General features: G+C 39.2%; 1 protein-coding gene across 1 annotated transcript in view; it reads right to left on the reverse strand.

Moving 5' to 3' along the window:
• PTPRU (protein tyrosine phosphatase receptor type U) overlaps positions 1–18,033 on the reverse strand; it is a 4,710,560-nt gene that overhangs the window by 3,095,439 nt on the left and 1,597,088 nt on the right. Inside the window, exon 7 of the mRNA XM_044089740.1 lies at positions 11,301–11,594. Within this exon, the coding sequence (XP_043945675.1) occupies positions 11,301–11,594 (294 nt within the window). The remainder of the gene's footprint in view (positions 1–11,300; positions 11,595–18,033) is intronic.

An 18,033-nucleotide genomic window follows, 5' to 3' on the forward strand; every position in this document is an offset into this window, starting at 1 on the left:
TCAGCGCAAACTTCTCCTCCCCTTCCCCACCAAAAGGGCAAATATCTATCCCAGCAGAGTGCTGACCCCCTGACATCTCAGATGCTCAGGTAAGAGCCGCCCTCTCCAAAGCAAAAAGCACAGCATCAATGGGACCAGACGGTGTCCCGGGCTGCGTCCTACATGAACTCCAAGAAGAACTAAACCCAAACATAAAACTACTGTTCAATGTCAGCCTTACTACAGGATATGTACCCAAAGAGTGGCGTACAGCAACAGTGGTCCCTCTCCACAATGGTGGTGCCTCAACGGATCCTGGAAACTATCATCCCATAAGCCTGACTAGCTTGGTCTGCAAAGCTATGGAAAGGATCATCATGGACCTCATAAATAAAGATATTGGGGACCTACAGACACTGGATCCTACCGAGTTCAGCTTTGTTAAGGGCAGACCCTGTCTCTAAAACCTGGTCGATTTCTTTGAAACAGTCACCAAGGCCATTGACGAGGGGTAGGTGGTCCACACAGCCTACCTGGACCTTGCAAAAGCCTTTGATACAATACCCCACTCTGGCATTATAGATAAGCTCACCAGCTTAAATATAAACCCCTATGTCACTAGATGGGTTGCAAACTGGCTCAAGGACAAAACCCACATGGTTAGAATTGCTGGAGCCATGTCAGACTCCAAACCAGTTACAAGTGGTGTCCCACAAGGCTCAGTCCTGGGACCTCTCTTGTTCGGTATATATTTCTCTGAGGTACAGGCCAACATGGAAGGACTGTGCCTGACCAAGTTCCCAGATGACTGCAAACTGGGCGCCATAATCGACTCTCCAGCCGACACAAGCATCCTACAAAAGGGCCTCATAGAAACAGACAACTGGTGCCAGAGCCATGGCCACAAGCTAAACGCCAAAAAGTGTATAGTCATCCCCTTTGGCAAAAACAAAGTGCCCACAAATTACCACATAGATGGTAATCCATTAAGTACCGAAGAAGTAATTAGGGACCTGGGGACCCAAGTTGATAGCAATCTCTCATTCGACAACCACGTGGCCAAAGCGGTTAGAAAATCATTTTATATAGCCCACCTAATCATGAAGGGATTCACATCTAGATCAGGGAGGTCATCGTGCCTCTTTACTCATCCCTCATCAGGCCCATAATTGAGTACAATGCCTCTTTTGAGATGTACCTTACCAGACACCTGCAGCAACTGGAGAGACCTCAAAAGTACCTCACCAAGAGGATCAAAGGGCTCAAACAGATGCCATATGCTGCCCGGTTAAAGAAACTCCAGCTCTACTCAGTGGCATGCCGCCTGCTCAGAGGTGATCTGTGCCTGACTTATAAAGCCATGTCCAACCCAGAATTAATGGACATGCTGCACCTCAGAAAATCCAAATCCCACCGAGCTACGCTCAAGAGATTTGAACCTCAGCAGTGAAATAAATAGGACATGCTGGAGGGACAGATTCATAACCCAGAGGCTCCCTTCACTCTGGAATAAAATCCCAGTCCAGGTTAGGCAGAGTCCCTCATTGACTCTCTTCAAGAGGAATCTTGATGAGTGGATGGGAGATCACAGATTTACTCCAGGTATCACTTCTGTGTCACTGTTAGACAGATGCACAGTATACTAACCTTGAAAAAGGGCATAGCAAAATTCATTTTAAAATGGGTGGCGAAAGCCAAACACACTCTGGCTAGGCTTGTAAATGCCCTAGGGCAGATAGCCTAGTATGAACCTATGAACCTAGGAACTAAACACTTAGTACAACCCTCAATGCATTATCAAAATCTACCACAAGATTACCGAAGACACTTAAAAAGACTAAAATGCAACTCTGAAGAACAGAAGAAAACCAATTATGAAAAATTCCATTCAAAACACCTATGTAGATTCTACTGAGTACACAAACTACAATACAATGAAGGTATTATGTTTTCTTTTATATGGTTGATTAGTAAATCAGCCATATAAAAGAAAACATAATACCTTCATTGTAAATGTAACATCTAGAGTCTAGGCAATATAATACACAAAAAGTGTTATGCGTAAATGCAACATCTGGAGTCTGTGCAAAATAATACACAAAATGTGTTATGCATAAATGCAACATCTGGAGTCTGGGCAATACAATACACAAAAAATGTTATGTATAAATGGAAAATTTGGAGTCTGGGCAATATAATACACAAAAAGTGTTGCACTGAAGTATTACAAGATTAATAGACAACATCATGTTTGCTTCATGGCTGTGCAATTCATAAAAAATGTACCCATGAATGCACAGTGCAAAACACATATGCATATTTTATATCTATATATCTTTATCTGTACCTATATCTATTTAGCTAACTCTCTCTCTATTATATATATATATATATATATATATATATATATATATATATATCTACAGTATATGTATAGATGTATGCATATATACAGAGAGAGAGAGAGATATAGATATAGATGTAAACACACACATATGCATGCACACACTCATGGATATGTATATATATATATATATATATATATATATATATATATATATATATATATATATATATATATATATATATATATGTGTACATATCATCAACCCCATATTTCACATTTTACATGGGGTTGGGATGTCTTGCCAACTGAATCCACCTCTCTCAATTCACAGCCACTATCTTGCATAATTTAACAGACATTGCTGACTGCCATGAGTCTTCTTTCTCATTGCCTGTCTGTATGTCCTCATCTTTTCTTTCCTTCTTCTTGTCTCTCATAAGGCTCTTTTACCAGATTACCTTCTGTGTTGTCTATCCCTATGTCAATGTGCTCTTGTACACAGCCTGTGCTAATTCTACTAATGTTTCAGGGGAAGTTGGAACATTGCAAGTCTACCAAAATCAGCTTTCTTGGGACATTGCCATATGCTTTCTCCAAGTCTAGGAATGCACAGCTGAACTTTTTTCTCATCCCAATCATCTGGTCAGTTGTACTGCATCCAGATGTGAATTCAAATTGCTCATCCCTCCTCTTACTTTCTGCTGCTGTATGCATTCATTTATCAATCATCCTCCTCAATAACCTTAATGCTGTGTGACAGATATCTGATAGGATCATAGAAGGTTTCTAGACTACTGACCCTAGGGCCATGTTATACTGTTGTTCCCTTATGGAACAAGATATATAGTCTATCTCTGCACACAGATCTAAGATCTGCAGTGGCTGCCCCTATCTCAGAGGTACATAGATTAAAACCCCGGTGTAAATTTACAGTTTCTCATCCAAATGTCCAGGTTACACTTAAACACTGTCATTGAGAATCTCTGTTTTACATGAACTAAGAGTTTGTACCAGAGGAGTGGCAACCTCTAGAAGACATATCTGTCTCTCCAGCATGTCCTGTTAATATTGCAAGTTAGGTTAAGATCCCTAGAGTGAGGGACTCTTGTCTCATTGGATTTTTGGATGTGCAGCAGCTTTATCAGCGCAGGGTCTGAGACTGGTCTGTACACCAAGAACAAGTGTCCTCTAAGCAGTCTATATGATACTGAGTAAAGTGATATGGCCTTCAGTCTGTCTGTGTAGGTCATGTGTGGTAGGCCCTGAATTTTCTTGGTGAGAAACCTCTGAGGTCTTTCCATATGCTGCAGATGTCTGGTGAGGTGCATACAAAAGGGGGTCTATACTGGAACATTGAATATTTAACAGTTCGAATCACTAAAGGTCGACCTTTAGTGATCAAACTGTTAAAACATTGAATGTTCAGAAAAAAAAAAAAACAAAAAAAAAAACTAAATGGTGTAGGCAGGGGGGCATGCCCCCCTGCACACCCCACGTGGGGGGCTGTGCCCCTCTCACCCCTCGCTACTTAACTAAACCAACTCCGAGACCGCACTACATTGAAGTAAATGGAAATCTCCCCTTACGGAGATTTCCGTTTACTTGTTCGATGTTCTGCAGTTTCACTATTCTCGTGTCGACAATGTCAGATTCAACATTGACGGCTTTCGAGAATTTAATATAGACCCTAAAAAAGAGACCATTGTACTCTATTATTGGTCTGATGAGCGCCGAGTACAGGGGAGTTATGAACTGATACTGAGAGTATACAAGGTAACCTGGCAAGAACATTAACACATACCATTTGCATGAATTTGTGGTCTTCCATGCAATTGTCAAATCTCATTTTGAAAGTAAATATGATGTTACTGTATTTTAACATGTAGCAGAATTTTACTCCAAAGCCCAGGCTTCTGGAATTGATGTCTATATGGGCAGCTTCGGTGGTGTGGATGGAGCAATTGAAGAGCAAATGAGTAGTTTTTCACTCAGACAATATGGCTATAGTGAGGGTATTGCAAAAGAAGATAGCTAAGTCGGGCTTGTTATTGTTGGTATTACGTAAATTGGTTTTGCAGAGCCTTCTAATAATTTTTTCTTTTACAGGAGTGCATGTGCCTGGTGTAAGGAATGAGACTGCTGGTAGCTTGCCCTGATTTCAGTTTCGTAGGTTTCGAGGGTTGGTTCCATGGGTGGAGGAGGTGCCAGAAATCCTGCTAGAGGAGGTGTGGAATCTTGGATCTATGTAGCCAGGCAGTTGGTATGGCATCCCTGGGCCCCTTCTACAAGGAAGGTGTATAGTAGGGCTCTTTCTGATTTTAATTAGTTTATTTTGCAGCTGCCAGAGGAGGAAGGGGTATGGTCAGAGGAATTACTACTGCGATATGTGGCTCGTGCTTGGGGGTTTGGCAGGGCTTTGCAAACCGTTAAGGTGGATTTGGCTGTGATTTGCATTTTCGCTGAGGTAGCAAGGTTGCAGGATTTCACTAAGTCTTCGACATTAGGGTGTATGTTAAGGGGTTGGAGTAGAATGGTGGTGGAATGTAAGGATATTCGATGGCCACTTACGAGGGTTATATTGAAAGTTTTGTTGAAAGGGTTAGGTTTGTTACAAAAAGGGTGTATGGATTATTTTATGTGGGGTACGTTATGTACATGGTTATATATTGGCGCTTTTCGTATTTCGGAGTTGTTAGGCTCGTTATGTTGGAAGGATGTCATTATAGGGAAGGGTGAGGTTACTATTGCATTAAGGAGGAGTAAGACAGTTCAGTTGGGTAGGGGATGTGTGGTGGTGCTTAAAACTGACAGGAATCCTTGCATTTGTTCTGTAATGTGGGCAAAAGAATTTGTGAGGAGGCGAAAGGGGAGTGTGGATCAGTTATTTTTTTGTTCAGAGGATGGGAAGGTGGTGTCGAGTAGCAGATTCATACTTTTCGTGAGGAAGGTTTTACATTGTATGGGATTTCCGGCAGAGAGGTTTGCAGCTCATTCGTTCAGGATAGGTAGGGCTTCAGATTTAGCTAAAGAGGGTAGTTCTATTGAATTGATTAAAAGAGTGGGGAGGTGGTCTTCAAATGCATTTTTGTCTTATATTAGATAAGTTGTGGTTCGATTATTAATTTTTCTTTTCTTTTAGGGAAGCACATTATCATCTTGGGGCATTCGTTCATCCACTGGGCAGAGAAGCGTGCTTTAGTTAGGGTTGATGGGGTAAATTTGGGTTTAGCACATTTAGGGTGGTCAGTGTCCCGGCATGGTGTTAGGGGGCTTAGGTGGAATGGGTTGTTACATGAATTTGAGAGGGCTAAACTGAAGGTGGGTTGTCCGTGTATATTAGTCATTTATTTAAGGGGTAATGACTTGGGCATTGTTCCTAAAAAACAATTGGTGGACATTATGCTGCGAGATTTGATGAGATTACAGGCATTGTACCCAGGTATGGAAATTGTGTGGTTAGAGTTGGTTCCGCGTTTGTGTTGGAGGGCTGCATATAGTCATAAGGCGACTGAAAAGATTAGAAGATGTGTTAATCAAAGGTTGGCTAGGCAATTAAAGATTTTGGGGATGCATACTATTGACCATAGAGATTGTGGGGATGGAGAGGAATCTCGGTATCGAACAGATGGAGTACACCTTAATGACATGGGTCTGGATCTTTTTAATTTGCATCTGAAACTCTTTTTAGAGGATATGATTGCGGCTAAGGTTTAGGAGGGGGAACAGCCTGGGATCAGGCTGGTGGTGGAGAAGAGGGACAGGATTGTCCTCTTCTGTTCCCCCTCTAAAGAAGGTGTATTGGTTTATGGTTTTGGTATGGTGTGAGGTGAGTAGGTACACTGCCCCGGTGGAGAAGGTATCAAGGTGAGTTGGTACACTGCCTTGAGGTAAAGCTCGTCCAGGGTGAGTGGTGATGCTGCCAGGAGATCATCGTTGCTGAAGAAGTTAATTAATGTTGGATTTTGTGTACATAGTTCATTGTATAATACAGTTTAATAAAGGTTGTCAAATGTCTTTTTGTGTGTAGTGTGGTCATTTAAGGGGGGACGGGACAAGTACACTGATAAAGATTGTTTAGAAGCTACAATGATGCAGTAGGAGTCATGCTACATACACTGATTAAAACTGCCATATATTAAACTAAATTGTTAAGGCTCTTTCTTTCAAACACAATTGCTTGTGCTCAAGTTTTCCTTACACTAGGCATAATTAGGCATATGCTTCAGTTAAAGAAAAAAAATCTCATTCAGTGGTACCTGCCAGTCAGGATGGAAATATATTGGTATCACATTAAGCAAATAGTGCTTAGACTTTTGAGTGCTATGGGGATAGTGCTTTTAGTTCTGAAGTTCCCCAAACCTCAACCTTCTAGTCAGTATAACTTAGTGTAATTCCTGTTGTATAACTTTTAAAAATTATTAGCCCTCTTTATTCCTTCTCTCACTTTCTCTCACTTTCTGTCTCTCACTTGGTTTCTCTGTCTCTCTTTCTCTCATTTGCTTTCTCTCTCTCTCTCTCTGTCTCTCTCTCACTCAGTTTCTATCATCTCTTACTCAAACTCTCACTCCGTCTCTTTCTCTCTCCCTCTCACTTGTTCACTGTCTGTCATTCATTCACTCGGTCACTCACACTTTGTCTCTCTGTCTCTCACTCGATCTCTCACACACACTCCCTCTCTCTCTTACTTTCTCACTGTTTGATGTCATTATATGAAGGTTTACTGTCTGTACCATCATGTAGGGAGCTTTATAACTCTATGGCCTGTCTACATGTTGCATCAACCCATTAATCCCTGTGCCTCTTCTCTGCAAGCAAATACTCTGATGATTTACATTTTATATTTTTTAATTATTACTGTTGTCTAATGTGCTGTTTATTGCATTAGCTTTTCTAATTGGCTCTCTGCTGATAATCAGTCTAACCAGCTAATAAGCTGTTAATTAATGTGTTCATTCATTCGTTCATTCATACTGCAGTATTACAGCACAAATGACACTCAACCTATAGTATAAATAGTACACTCAAATTACTGTAATTTGTATTATAAAATTCTTTCAAAATGTATTCTAGCGGAGAAACACATAATATTTTGTTTTATATACATTCCCAAAGCTGAAAAAATATTAACTGTAACAGACCAACAGCTATAGCCATATAAACATCCACAATGAAAAATTTACTTCAGGAAAAACTAATGATTTTATATGATTCTACAGTTACCGGTGAATAATTTCAGTGATGTACTGTCATTATCTTAGAAATGTAGTTAGTGACAGAAGTGGTTAGGAGTGGTTCATCAGAGTAAGTTACTGGTTAGAAAGGCAATTAAATATTGTTTTTCCTTCAGGGAGAAAGAATGTGTCCAGTGCTCAATTTTACCTAAAAAGCTGAAAGAAAAATTCTAAAGACAGAAATGGCTCATAACTTGGAAATGTGAACTGCAAATAAAGAACACAAGACATTATGTATTGGGTTGGTATGTCATAGTAGAGAATGTGATGCAGAACTGTAATACTTATAAGACTCCATCATGTTACTTGAACATCTTTTAAGTCCAGCAGACATTTTATTCCAGGAAGATAAAACAGAATGACTATGAATTCACTTACATCCTTTAATCTTAAGGTTGTGCTTATAATGTTACACTCTCAGTTTAGCTTACTTGTGTCAGAGCATGCAGACATCACCACACCTCTTTATAAAATGCACACAGCCTACCTATTACTGAAATATCTAAGTTGGTTCTACTTATGCCTAATTTCAAATAAACATTGTCCCTCCTTTAGTGTATATTCTAACTGATAAGTCATCTAGCTGTGCCTTCAGGTCACAAAACATTGCTAGCTGCCCTGAAAAAATATTTTTTACCATAGCCACAACAGAAATAGCATTCACTTAAACACCCATTCTAACCTATACATTAATATGCCTACATTTATTGGGTCTACTTCAAAAGGTCAAAAACCCATATAGTCGAACTGCAAAACATTGGGATCATAACAGTGAAAATTCATTTAATCCATTTAATTGAAAGCTTAAAATAAAGAAACCTGAAACCCGGAACATTGAACTATACAACTTACCAGAAATCTGGTCTTCACTTAAAGGAACAATTCTTCATTTAAAGATATCCTACACTAAATAAGTATCAGCGGTTTGAAATGGGTGATCGTAGTACAGTGAAGATCGGGAAATTTACCCTTTTCTCACTATAATGCGATCTCAAAGTTGGTATATATAATTTAGAGGGGGTGTGGGGGTGCAGGGAGGCTTGCCCCCTTGCAAAACCGCTGATACTTATTTAGTGTAGGCTGTGTTTAGATGAAGAAGTGTTCCTTTAATTGAAGACAGGTAAGCTGTACAGTTCGATGTTGCGAGTTTTGTTCTTTTAAGCTTTCGATTATATGGATTTTCGCTATTATGGTCTCAATGTTTTGTAATTCAACTATATGGGTTTTCAATCTTTTGAAGTAGACCCATGTATATATATATATATATATATATATATATATATATATATATATATATATATATATATATATATATATATATATATATGTGTGTGTGTGTGTGGTCCATGTGAAGCAGAGTTCTTCCCTAACACAATTCAAGTGCAACTTGGACAATTGGATGGGAAACCAAAAATGCATCCCTAGTTTGGAACCTTGGGCTCTAATGGACACAGGCAACATGCAAATGGTTCATCTTCCAGGCCCATGCTTGCACTTATCAAGGATATCAGAACTTATGAGAGATTTGGGATGTATGGCTACACTTAAAAAGGCCCCTGTGGTCGTTAGCCTGGTAAACACCTATGAACCTTTATATATATAAATATAACACACATATATACATATGCATGTAATATACAACAAATTGACATTTACTTTTCTATTTTGATTTTCTGTGGCACTTTCGGATAATGTATTTAATGTATGCTCTGTAAACTCATTTTATACCTGATTAAACCTTTGTATTGTAATATGTATGTGTGTTATTTAACCTTGGGCCTAGGTCATAGTTAAAATGCTGTTCACATCAATACACCATTCTAGTTACTAAATACCCGAATGACCGAATTATGTGAAGTATCAACAGTTGATACCCACTGATGTGAACCACAGTTTGTCATTATCTAAAAATGTTCTGTATCCTGTGTAATGGATCACACTAAATTTTGTTCTTCTACAGCAAACTGTTGTAAGCTAGCATTTGGTAATTAAAAGAAATAATGCTTCATTTCAGCCATCAACATGACTGCCTGTACAAACGTTTCATACTGTCAATTCTGTATTAAGCTAAAAGCAACTCAATGACCACAGATACAGAAATGGCTATTTCAGTGATACATAGGCAGGCTCTCCCATTGAGTTATTCCTTAGTTTTCACACAGGTGGTATCTCCTACTTCCTTGCATTAAATAGGTGTTGAAGCCATTTACCCCCTTCATAAAATTATCAAAAGATTTCCATAAAAGTTTCATTCTTTTTTATGTCTGTACCTACACCAACAAGATGATGTCAGTCATTGTAGGCACTGGACAATGATTTTTATACAGCTTCCAAGTATTCTGGTAAGCAAAAAAAAAAAAAAAACAAATGTCTTCTTTGGAAGAGCAGCTTCTTTCTTAAATGATGGATTCACTGCTTTATTATCTCATGTTAATTTTCACTGTAAAGTGTTCTATCTGCATTTATTAGCTGCTTGATGACTAGTCTTTCTATCAAATAAACTATAACTGATTCATTTAGCATGGAAAGAATGTAGCCTATATATTAATTTAGGTAGTGAGACATTATGGGTTCAGTCTTAGATAATGGCTTGGCAGGGAGGTTTCAGATTAAAAAAACTTAACTGGGACTTTCTTGTAAAGAAATGCAAAACACACTTTCTGCATTTAAAACTATATAGTTTGGTGTTGTATATAGTGAAGAGATCATATTGTCAACCTCCAGACATTTGTTACTTAAACTTATTTAAGAAAGATCACTAAACTGTTCAGGAAACCACTATTTTTTTGTAAGCCAATGGAAAGTTAACTGGAAATATTATAACTTTTGAAGACTGTTTATCTCTAGTGCACTACAATCAGTTCATAGGTTCATATTAGGCTAACTGCCCTTGCGAGGCATTTTAAGCCTAGCCAATTATCGCCAGTGAGATTCAAACTGTGCACCTTGTGTTTGTAAGGCAAACACCTTAACCATTAGGCCACCCTCCCAACCCATTTCAAGTTAAAAACAGTCCTGCACTACTTTTCCCCCTCAAACAATTTATATAAGGTCAGATGTTATTCACTTGAAGTTACTAATCTTATCAGTGGATGTTCATCCATCTTACATGTATACAAAATCTGCATGTGTGCCTCTGCCTAAAAGCATTGTCTTATTAACAGAATTCCTACAAAAAGTGTTTACTCTTAAAATTTTCTTGGCTCCTTCCAAAGACAAGTTGTGGGTAGAGTTAGAAACATACTGAAACTCTGATTTATAACATTGTGGACTTGAAACCCATGATTCTTTGTTGGATGTATGTGGCCATGACAAAGTTAGTTACCTTTCATCTGGTTCCATGTTTCTCCTGTTCACAGCTACAAAATATGTACATTCTGTGCCCAAACCATCCAAAATAATGCTACGTTTTCAGTTTTGGATCATAAAAACAAACATACATTTGATATACATATGCATTAGTCTTTCAGTTAATACTGCAGCAGAATCAAGGAGGCTATAAGATGAACTTCCACTGTCAACACTTGTAAAACCAACAGCGCACTAGAATCCACATAGTCAGAAAGGCACCCAGCAGTACGTTTTTACAAGTGCCACAGAGAAAGTACATATTCAATGCTTTAGCTCAGTGTTACATTATAAATAAATGGCTAAAAAAGTAATTTTGTCTGTACTTCCAGAAATATCTGTCCAATGGCATGAGATCCAGGATATTATTAACAAAACATGCTGTGTAAGCCTACCTGCACATTTGGTTCTGCTGATTAAAGGTGGTCCAGGTTTCCCAGTACCACCCTCTCCAGGTCTGGTTAAAAGAACACTGATTTCATACTCGGCATCAGGATCCAGATGCCACAGCTTATACGTCTGCATGTTTACCACATGCACTTCTGACCATGCCCCAGTTGTCATTCGGTACTCAATCTCTTTTCGGATGATTGGGCCATCTCCGATTATTGAGTTGGTGTTTAGCTGTATTATCAGGTATGTTGAGCCAGCTCTGAGCAGCTGTGGGGGAGCAATAGGTGTTGGTGGATCTAAAACATAAAATCAAATGTACTAATTAATAAATTCTAAACATATGAAATTTGTGCTATGATTACTTGAAATCAGCTGAGTCTTACACTGTTAAGATAAGAGCAGCTTAGCAAGAATTTAACATGATAATGCATCTTTCAAGAGGATTTCATCAGTGAGTCACATGCATAAACTGTACGGTTAAAGGCACCAAAAAATCTATACCACATTAGACTCACTGCAAAGTCAGGTGGGACATGTCTATACTAATACAGCCATCAACATATCTGATTATATACAATACTTTTATTAATAAGTTAAACTATCACTATATTGCTGCACCATTTCCTTTGGCATTGCTGGAGTGACCAATGTACCATGCTCCCATCAGCATTTACCTCTGTTGATAGATGATTCTTTTGCAGTGTCATTTATAAGGAACTCCATTTGCCTCAAAACTACTGGAATTTCCACTGTCTGCCCAGTTCTTTGTTCATAGTATAAGAAATTAAGCATGTACAATGAAACATTAAAGGGAGGCAGAACACACAGAGATTTTTCTGCCTCTTAAGAGTACACAAGCCCCTTAGATTAATCAATCAAACAAAAATGACAAGGTATTTCTGAAACAAGAAGGACAACAGTGGGTGTTAAAGCAGATATACAGACAGATGTTTTATGAAGATGGTTGTATTAAATTCTTTTCCATTTTTGTTTAGTATAAGAGGCTTTTCGGCTGTTAAGCTGTATCACTGTAATAAGTCCATACTAGTAGGACTAGTGTTACTACTCAGTAATAATAATAATAATAAATCAAACACTGGAAGTTCATCTCTTCCTTATACTTTTAAAATACCTGCTGGCCCATCTACGGCCCTGCCATATACAACTACTAACTCTGACTTAAAAAATGACCCCCCACCCCAAGCTGCACTTTTATTTCCAGTATTCCAGATCACATGATCCTTGGAAAAAAGCCTAAGGACTCCCCATCTTAATAGGATAAGAATGCAAATGATTGTTAGAGACGATCCAACCTTTTAAATAATCAGTGTTGCTTAAACTGAATCTCATTCCACCTAAAATTATATGGATGAGATTCACAGAGGGACAGCAGGATGTTTAGTGTAAAACAGCGCAGGAAGCAGCTACATACAGATTGTGGGTTATCCGAAGGCACAAATAAAACAAGTGTGCAATGATCAAAACTGGAATATGGAGTGCATGCAAGTGAACATATAATGAATGAATACAAATGTGAAAACCCACGTTACTGAGCAACACAAAGTACACAAATACAGAAGGCCAAGAGGAAAGTTTGAGTAACAGATATATAAAATGTTGTTGATGTGCACTCAAGCCTCCCCTCCCCCCATTTTGAAAGCTGTGTTTTACCGCGTTAGGAATAACAGCAGCAATAACGCAACAACATGTCGCAGTAGTAGCCACCCATGTTAGGAATAACAGCAGCAATAATGCAACAACATGTCGCAGTAGTAGCCACACATGTTAGGAATAACAGCAGCAATAACGCAACAACTTGTCGCAGTAGTAGCCACCCAAGTAAGGAATAACAGCAGCAATAACGCAACAACATGTCGCAGTAGTAGCCACCCATGTTAGGAATAACAGCAGCAATAACGCAACAACATGTCGCAGTAGTAGCCACCCATGTTAGGAATAACAGCAGCAATAACACAACAACATGCCGCAGTAGTAGCCATAACAGCAGCAATAACGCAACAACATGTCGCAGTAGTAGCCATAACAGCAGCAATAACGCAACAACATGTCGCAGTAGCAGCCACCAAAAGTGCTGGTAGTGTTGCCCATGTCAATGAAGAATGTACAGGCAGTGACGCACTTTCTAATATCTCACAAACCAGAAGATAGATGAACACTTTAGAGTGAAAAGGGATAAACTGCAGGACTTAGTTAAACTATGTCACCCACAAGTGGAATTCAGGGCTATGCACAGGTTTATAGGTAGTTACTAGGCATGCTGTCCAGGAGACCATTACGAAGTTAGCCAAAAATTCCCAATTGCCCCAAAACTCCATTTGATTAAATGACTTGCCGAAGGCTGAACAGTAGGCAAATGAAGGTGGAAAGATTCAGACCTAGGAAGGAAGCAGTTTGTTAATATGTCAGACCTTCAGTCATCTGCATTAATTGCTAGACAAAATCAAAGTTGATTGATTCGCACATCAAAGTCACAGTGTGGGCAAATTAATGCTGAGACTCAGCTCTGGACTACAACATGTAGTATTTTAACAAGTCATAGACTTATTCCTCTGTGTTATTGAATTTTATAGTCACACGTTATGTCCATTCCTGAGTTTGGTTATTTCAAGCACAAGATGGAAAATTGGCTAGGCTGAAAATGGCCCACAAGGACAGCTAGTCTAGTACTTACCTAGTAGCCTCAACATAGCACTGACCACCCAAGTCATAGGCAGCCTCAAGAGAGCTTTGGGGGCACATTAGCATATTGCAGACTTCCATCTTGGAATTATTTAACTGATTCTTTGACATATTGCTACAACATGTGGATGGCCTTATTTGACCCCAAGGTCACCAGAGGACAGAACAAACAAAATGCTTGAATTCAATTATATTGCACACTTCCTTGAAATCCTGAACACTATAGATTGTACCCATGTTTCTATTTAGGCCTCATCTGGTCAAGAAACCAAAGATTCATAAGTAGGAAGAGCTGCCCCTCCCTGAAACACTAGATGGTCCGTAACACCCAGTGTATTATTCACAATATATCTAGGTGCAACCTAAGCAGTTTACATGATTCACACATTTAGCAAGCATCCATGCTATACTAGTGATTCCTGTGAAAGGACATCCCACAGAGTCATCTGTTTGATAAGTGTACACACGTGTAAGAGAGGTTGAGATACTCAGACACCTAACTTACATGTATGCTGGGAGCAGACTACAAATAATGGTGTGCCTTGTAATTGCAGGTGATGCTGAATATCTCCTTGAGCTATGGGTTATGCCCCCCACACACACACACACACACACACCAATTCTGAATCCAAAGACCAAGGAAGAGCTAAAATACTGGTTATCTCCTACTATAACCAGAAATATCATGGAATGAGCTTTTGGAATTCAGAATGGTAGATTTTTCTACATAGACACCTCTGTGGGGCCACTACCATATAGTCCTGAGCTATGCAGCAAAATATCTATAGTGTGTGCAATACCACACAATGTGGTCAAGCAAAATTTTGGTATTCTCAATGGTCAAACCAGTGCAGTACATGATATATGTAACATGACAAAAGCAATGGCACAAACAGGAGACAAAGGGGAAGAAAAAGCAGCAGTGCATGTACTACATTGCAGTACTACCAAAATGGTGGGATCTAGCTAACAGCCATAAGTCAAGACACGCACAATCACAAACACTCATGTTATGCACAGTAGTTTATTTTCTGGTCACACTGTGCATCATATCAGAATATACACACATGTAGGGGTTTATCAAGTAATAGCCATCATGACTTTTACAGGTGAGAACGGTACACATTTGCAGTTGACTACAGCGCTACAATCTGGGGTACAGTCATAGGAAATAACGTCATTAGCCTTAGACTCTTAGTGAGTGAGAGGTGTGAAGTACTTGAAAATCAAGTGATAGGGTTAGACTGGTATGAAAGTATGTGACTATTTCCTGTATTCACTGTACCAGCTACCAAAGTCATGGCTGAATTCATCCCGTGCAAAGGCTGGGTGCAACTATGAGACCTTGTCGGAGTACCATGAGGAGAGAGCTTATGGGCAGAGCCTGACATGCATCACCATTCACTACCAGGAGTACCAGGGCATGTGCAAGCAGGTGATACTGACACAATCTCTGCAGTGAAGCATGTGACACCGGTATAATATCTGCAGTGGTCTGTATGACTTGCTTTGAGATACCCTGCCCAAATTCATTTTAAGCCCAGATCGTTCTATATCTACAGACTGCATGACCTGTGGAAGCTGACTGGACAGCAGTTGAAACATGTCTCATGGATGCACCTATGGAGGCTATGTCTAACACCAGTGACCTCAGTAACACTGCTGTCTCATACCTACATATGTCACAGAGCAAACATACAAGCTCAAAAGTGGCGTGCCTAGCAGCAGTCTGTGTTAGGCTCACTGGCATGTACATCTACTGTTTAATTTTGAATGTTGCATGCATACTAAGAAAAGTGCGGGAGCCATGGCAGTGTAAGGCTCACCTGCATCTCTGTCCTGTGGTGGTATGACCATGTCAGAGGTGGTGTGCATATCAAATGTTGGATTTACATGGACAGAGGAGTATTCCAGTACTTTCATCAGTGACTTCTATAGTGGCTGCTATTCATGTGAATATGAGTGCCTCCCTCCACCCCAGTTGTGTTAAGCACATTGACATCATCAGAATGGTGGACCTACAAGCAGCAATCATCATCAGCCACAGTAACCATGCTGATATCTGCTGTGATACCTTGCTGCATTCGCCACATGAATGAATATTTTGACATCTCTGTTAGCTCACAGAAATATGTTTTCAGTATCTCAGCTTCCATGTGACACATGGAAAACTGTGCCATATGATATATTGGAGCATGCACTTTGTTAGGAAGGACATTCCACTTGCAGACCACAGGTGCATAGAAAGATAGATGTGTAGGTAGTCAATGGCTATATATCATTTTCACATCAGAAATACGTAGGTGTTATAGCCTACAACCACTATGGTCAGTACTAACCTAGTTCTTACCTTATTGGCACATTGGTAGTAGGTTTCAGGTCCATCCATGGTACCACATCAGAGGAAACAACAGTCTTCCTCTCTCAAGAATGGCACCAAAAAATCTTCAACCTCTGTCAGTTGCTTAAGTATTGTTAGGTCTCCACTTGTGGTGGCCCTGCCTGTCCAAAACCTTATGCATTGCACAGGAGATCATATCTATAATCCTCCTTTGTACCTGTTGTAGGGACCTATTATATCTACCCATGGCATTCACTTCCCACATCATGCACTGCCAGATCTAGTCTCTGACTTGGTGAGCTGCAAAACCTTTGACCAGTATGCATCAGTCTTTGAATGAAAAGGGCCACCAAAAATAGCACATCATTATTCTGGCTTATAAGCTTATCTAGGCATTGTTCAAATGGAAAGTAAAGAGAGTGCTTGTATATTCATGAAAACAAAATCTCACTCAGTTGGTGTAAGTTGTGTTTAAGGCTAAATCATGTGCATGTTAATGAGCAAAGCCTCCCTCCACTGTATCTATCAGGGTATCACCTACATTACCAATCAGTATACCCTTCCGAGTATGTGTTATTGTAGCCCTGCAGGTATGTAGTGCCATATCCCCTACACGTTATGTCAGAGTATCCCAGGCATGTTCCCCTGTTCATGGTATCACCCCGCTGATCATCAATGCATTAAAACTGTTGTTTTTTTCACATAATCTGACTTCCCAAGCTAGAGAAACAAGAATATTTTATAAGACTCGATTATTCAATAATTTTTAAATCCTATGAAGATATTCTTGAGACACATTACATTAACATAAGTGCCAATTCCTAACAATTTTTTTGAGTGCAGCAAATAATGTGACTGCAAAACACATCCAAGGGAAAAATCAAGAAAATATTTAATAGTAATCCTTCATGATAGAAGATGCCTATGCATAAAACATATATCAAAAATGTCACTTGTGGAGGACTTTCCAGAATAATCCATCATATGGCACAGAAAAATGTCTGCATGCAGTAAAAAGAGAATTAACTGAATTGATGTGAATTAGGAAAATAAATTGTGAAAATAATTTATAAGGAGAAATAATTGATACATTGGCATTCATTAATTATGTTAAATCTAAAGGTGATTCCTCTCACAGTCCTTCCAACTTAATATGTAAATGATGATTGGTGAGTTTACCCAAACATATAGCAAATTCAATAGGGAAGTGTTTGGGGCTGTGTCGTCCCCCCCGCTTACCTAAACCTGAAATGTTTGGACATAATATTGAATGTTCAGCAGTTAACACTAGAATTAGTTTAATAGGTTTTCCAGGATTTCAACTGCAATTCAGTTACATGACTCAATGGCATTTAAAGGATTTTTTTTTCTTAAGATAACAAGCTATACATCTCTAGGAAATTTAATAAGTTTGCTTAATTTATTGCTGTTATTTGAGTTGGAGTTGAGTGGAGTTTTGCAGTGCCGAGTTGCCAGCCCAGCACTCAACCTTCCACAGAAGGCACACACACACGCATACATTCATGCCTAGATATTAAGTATAATGTTTGCAATGATATTATTAAGATTACTTCCTGCTCATCTGTTGTAAAGTAATGAAATTGTACAACATGCCTTCTTGCTACGGTGTTTATTTATTGCAGTTTTATAATTCTGCACTTCTGTTCTTGAGGTCACTGAACTGGGTGCTCCTG

The sequence above is a fragment of the Protopterus annectens genome, chromosome 1.part1 (assembly GCF_019279795.1).
Source record: "Protopterus annectens isolate FY-2018-M chromosome 1.part1, PAN1.0, whole genome shotgun sequence".
In the NCBI taxonomy this organism is placed as follows: domain Eukaryota; kingdom Metazoa; phylum Chordata; order Ceratodontiformes; family Protopteridae; genus Protopterus; species Protopterus annectens.